Consider the following 5,465-nt stretch of genomic DNA (forward strand, 5'->3'; position numbering starts at 1 on the left):
TGTTCTTACTCATTTTTTAAAAAATTCCTTTTCTCTCTTTTTCCTATGTCATCATCATGCACGACATGCAATATCTCGTTTTTCTGCTTCTTTCTGCAGTACTAATCCAAGGGAAATCACTTTGGAGAGGGGCCAGTACAAGGGCCTGACTGACATAAATCATCCATTGTTCACAGTAATGCTCTTTATGAGTAGAACTTTTGTGTGTCTGTGTGTGTGTGCACACACATGTTCATATGTAATATTTAGTTTCTGTAGGGACTTATCCAATGTTTAATATGTGTCAGTTACTGTGCTAGTCACTTTCAATATATTACTTTGTTTAATCCCCGAAACAAGCTTTTAAGATATTGTTATTGTTTCCATTTATAGAGAGACAAAGAGAAGTACAAGGAATTTAAGTGACTCATCCAAGGTCACTTTCTACCACTTCTCATCTGGTAAAAGTGGTAGAAACAGGGTTGAAACCCTGGCTGTGAAGCTTCAGCACCTTTGCCCTTCTCTGTAACTGCCTTGAAGGAAAACGAAGTGAAGTTTTACACTTAAAGCAAATCTTAAAATACTAATGTTTAAAAGTCAGAGTGAGCAATTGTAGTTTCCTGATAACTACAGCACAAGTATAACCTATTTTATGCAAAGAGGTTGCATTTACTGCAAACCTTTCCCGGCACAGTGCATTCACTCCCAACCACACTCCACCTGAAAGGCTACATCTGCCTTCACTGGCAAAAATGTTCAGGAAATGTTTATAACTGGTGACAACTTTAATGCCAAATCAAACAAGTTACAGACCCCTTATTATGTAAAGGTAATTCAGAAGAGAGCACGGTGAGCTTGCTACCCTGGCACAGCCCCACCGCAGTACACAGAGAGGGTCCTTAAGGGACAGATGCGCATTGCTTACTATTGGCTGCATGAAGTGTCTGCCTGCCGAGGTTCTGGGTAGAGCTCTTGTCAAGAACAGGTTCTGAAAGGGAAGGACAAGTTGCCATTTGTTACATGACTCATGGGAGGTTCTTGGCAAACATCCTTTAAACCCTCTAGCTTCTGCCTAAGTAGAAACACTGAATGTTATGCAAAGTGGTGACAGTCAAAGGTTGCAAAATGGTTTGGATTCTTTCCAGAAGTTTGGTATTTTCTTTGGGTTCAAAATTATGAATACTACCTAAGGAACCATGCTTTACAGAGAGTGAAGCAGGAAAGGTGGGAAGAATATAGAACAGAAGAGAAGTTGTGTTCTGAAATTGACTCTGGAATAAATATATTTTCACTAAGATTGGCAGTATCATTTATTCTTTTTCTTCTTTTCATTTTTCATGAGTAAATACTACTTATTTACTTTTTAAAAATATATATTACATATATACTCTATAATCATTTTGCAATATGGACAAAGATAACTGGATATAAAGTGTTTTCTTACATTAAGTATATAAATATTCACTGGAAATAAAAGCACATACTATTTATTAATAACATTATTGCAATATATTCACAAAACACTCAGACTTGGACTTATGTCTTATTTATATTTTATTTTGACAATTGCTAAACTTTTTTTTCATTTCATGAAATAAGTTTTATTTAAAAAAATTCCAGTAAGAGGCTCTCCAAATACACCCTTGACTAGAGCAATGATTTTAAAATTAGGAACATTGATTAAGATTTTGTTTGGAACTCTTGTTTGTAGTAATTGTAAGGAGGTCTCATAACAAAATTGCACTTTTATGGTTTGGATAAAGTAAATCTCTGCTTTACAGGATGAAGAAATGAACATTGGAATGTATATGGCTAGAAGGTGGTAGATTTCCCATATGCTGAAAATGGTACACCCAGTTGCCCGGCAGACAGCCCACACCGTCATTCTCTCCACTTTCTACACACCCATAGCTTTATTAATGATATCCTTCCTTGTAGTAGATAGTGAAATCTTTTCCCACAATAGAAGGAGATTTCCCCATGCAATGCACTGAGAATCAGAAGCAACTGCTTTGCAACCTCTATGCAAATAATGGTCCTTTTCATTGGGTTTGTCCTAAAAATCTTGTGTATGTATGTGTTTGTGTATACGTACATCTTTCTGTCTTTCTTACTGTTTCGCATTTAGACACTTAACATGACTTTTATGAAATTGAGACGGTATATTAGGGAAATCTATCTCTATATCAGTCTAACTCTTAATCTGGATATTGTCTAATGTGCAAAATTCACTCTGGAGATCTGTGGGAGGATCTCAAAAAATAAACAATCACACTTTCAGTCAGATGCAACTTAGTTACAATCAGAAGCTAGTATAAATAGTACTAAGTATTATAATTCCTTAGAAAGAGAAAATAAACCATAATTCTAAACATGAGCCCTAGATAGACTGTTACGAGACCAGGTACTTCAAATTTTGGGTGCTGATTGGGAATCTCGAGAATTCTCCTATGGGCAAGTCAACTTAGTGAGATCAAAAGTGACATGTATTTGTTTACCAGAGAGATGTTATTCAAATATATAATAATTATGATTTCCTTCACCAAATCAGATAGACTAGATCATATATGTGTGTGTATAAATGTAAATTTAATTCACCTTGTAAAAGAAGTGTTCTGCAAAATTCCCCTCCTACTCAACAAATTTAAACATTTGTATTAATTAATTGGTGTTTTTTAATTTCTTATATTAATATTTTGGCTATTTATATTAGATTTGGACTTCCAAATTGTAATGGGTTAATAAAGTCATAGAAAGCATTTGAGCTCCAGATGTACTGGTATGATTTATATTCTGCATTTTAATTAATAAAGATATTCTTTATGCAAGCACATGCTTGACTGTGCTCTTCAAATACTAAATGACCATTTCAAATTAACATTTTGAAGAGAGAATTACGGCAAGCTGCAAAGAAACTTGAAGGAAGCAGTAATGGACAAACATAAAGAGAGGCAGATTCTGGCGTTGCTCTTCATAAAGAATAATACAAATAACCACCAATCTGAAAGTGTTTATCATCTGGATGTAAAGAAGCAGTAGATTAAAAGTATAAAGTTCATAGTGTTAATCAAGTGAGTAAAGACAATTTTTTTTTAGACTTGTCTGAAACCTTACAGATAAAGAAGTGCGTACCAGGTTGTCTTTTTTGAAAGGGCTGGGTGGAAATACGGTAAGAAGAAAATACAAAGTAATGATTCATTAAGTTGACCAGACCCTAAATACCAAATGATGGATTGGCTGTTAACCCTTTTTAATTCTCTGGAATGTACAACAGCAAGAACCCAGCAGAAGACATTATTAGTCAAAAAGATAGCATCTAATAAATGGATTTGCTTTAAAAGTCTGAGTCAAGAGTCTTACTTCAAACACATCATAGTGTGGGTTCAGAGAATGCGTAGAAGCCCTCTCCCTTCCTGGGTGAGTTAAACTCTCTTATTTTGCTCCCTTAGAGTTAAACTCTTCTATTTTGCTCTTATTTTGTTGCTCACAGAGGCAAGATTCTATGGAAAATCTAAGACTGACTAAAAGCTGTGAGTGATTCAAGAGGTGCTCGCATTGAAATATTTGGAATAGTAATAGCATTCAGTAAGGGACTGTGATATTCCAGCCATTGGCAAGTCATCAATGAATAAAAGAAAACAAGCTGTGCCTCTGTGATTCTTAAGCCAAGTGGCAGACATTCCATGAAAACAAACATTTATAGTGTAACATGACATCCTGTAATAGAGACATGTACCTGAGTTACGGGAACTTAAAACAGCAACAACTAATTCATCTTGGGAGTCATGAAAGTTTGAACTTAATCATGAAGAATGAGGAGGAGATATATACCTGGTAGAAAGGAAGTCACTCTAAGCAGAGGATTTAACACATAAATACACATGAAGAAATGAAAGAGTGTGGCACGTGTAAGAAATTGCTAGTGTTTTCATGGAAGAAAGCAGAGTGTCACGGGGGAAGCGGTGGGTGCTGAAGGAAGGTAAGAAACTTCTTAAGAAGAAACTTGCTGAAGGGTTTGGGATTTATCCTATAGGCAAGAGTTGACCACTAAAGAGTTTTTAAATAAGACGTGATATAACAAATTTGCATATTGAGAAAAAAAGAGTTGGTCTATTGGCAGTGAAAAAGAGATTTCCTGCTGTTTTCAGTAAAAGGGCAGAGACCAAAGTGGTAAGAGACCACTTTGTGATACGTGATGAAATCGCAGCAATCATGAGGTTGTCTTCCAAGAACTTTTAATTTAGTCAAAATTCTAGAGATAAACACGAAATACTTTGCAATAACTTAAGGGAAAGAAGAATAAAATGAAAAGTAAAAGTAGTGCTTCAGTAAACCTTCCTGCCAGGAGACCTGCATGTCACGGACACCTAGGACTTGATAAGGCTAAAGCCTAACTCAGATTCATCTCAACAAGTTTCCCTGACTGTAGATGTGAAGGTGATCTCTTTACCTCCCAGAAGTCCCCTTACACGTCTAAGGCAAATTGTTCCACTACCTTCCTGGGCTCTGTTTATAGGGAATCAAAAGGGGTGTAACCTTTGCAAAGTAATGGGGTAGGGGGTGGTAACAGAATATGACTAAAGAACATTTTGTTGCATTCTTTCCAAGAAGCAGTGGATGCTAGCTTGTCTTCTGTTTACATTGGTGGCTTTATCTCTATTTCAACCTAATAATCTAAGTATAGCTTTCATTTGGCAACTCCTGGTGCTAAATAAATTAATAAATAAGTGCCACTTTATTATTACTTTGCTACATCTGTAAACCATTTGGAGCAATAAAAGTTAATTCTTACAATAATAAATTTTGTTAATTATTATCTTTATTTTTCTTATTATATTAAAATTTGAGATCTGGGGTTATTTTCTCTTGATTTAGAGTTTTAAGCATATATTTGTCATGCAAAATATTTTGTATGGAAATACATTAACAATTTGTAATGAAAAATACATAATACTATCTGAATCTTTTTTATTCAATCTGAGCTTCCTTAGGCCATTTTCTATTATTTTCAAATTGCTTCTGTTGTAATAACTATATGGAATTATTTCCAACTAGAAACTGATGCTGAGTTTTCAACACAGAGTGAGCTCTCAGCCAGGAGAAGTGTAGTGCGATAACAGATTCATTTGCAGTAATTGAATTTATTGAAATGAGGTTTAATTAGTGCTTGAAAGCTTCACTCATAGACATTGTATAGTAAGTCTAGGAAGTGCTGATGCAAGATTTTCCATAAAGGAGATGGTGATGTTCAAATGACACACCTAATGACATGTAAAAGACATGACTACTGAGAGTTGACTAATAGTCAAAGAACATATCCAATTAAGTTACATATGTTACACTTTAAGAATGATTCAGGAAATACGAGCAAAAGCATGGATATATAGCTCCACAGTTGGCTTTCCTGGCCAGTGAGAATGACTGAGCTCCCAGCACACTGACCTCCATGTGGGTCTAGTGAACACAGCCTGTTGACTTCTTCATCT

General features: G+C 35.3%; 1 protein-coding gene across 1 annotated transcript in view; it reads left to right on the top strand.

The window, feature by feature from the left end:
- The first annotated feature begins 742 nt into the window (after nt 1-742).
- The window catches only part of LOC103600735 (ovostatin-like), a 103,899-nt gene continuing 99,176 nt past the window's right edge, over nt 743-5,465 (top strand). The window contains 2 exon segments of the mRNA XM_008585065.1: nt 743-808; nt 975-1,013. Coding sequence (XP_008583287.1) covers nt 743-808; nt 975-1,013 — 105 coding nt within the window.

The sequence above is a fragment of the Galeopterus variegatus genome, unplaced genomic scaffold (assembly GCF_000696425.1).
Source record: "Galeopterus variegatus unplaced genomic scaffold, G_variegatus-3.0.2 Scaffold3432, whole genome shotgun sequence".
In the NCBI taxonomy this organism is placed as follows: Eukaryota; Metazoa; Chordata; class Mammalia; order Dermoptera; family Cynocephalidae; genus Galeopterus; species Galeopterus variegatus.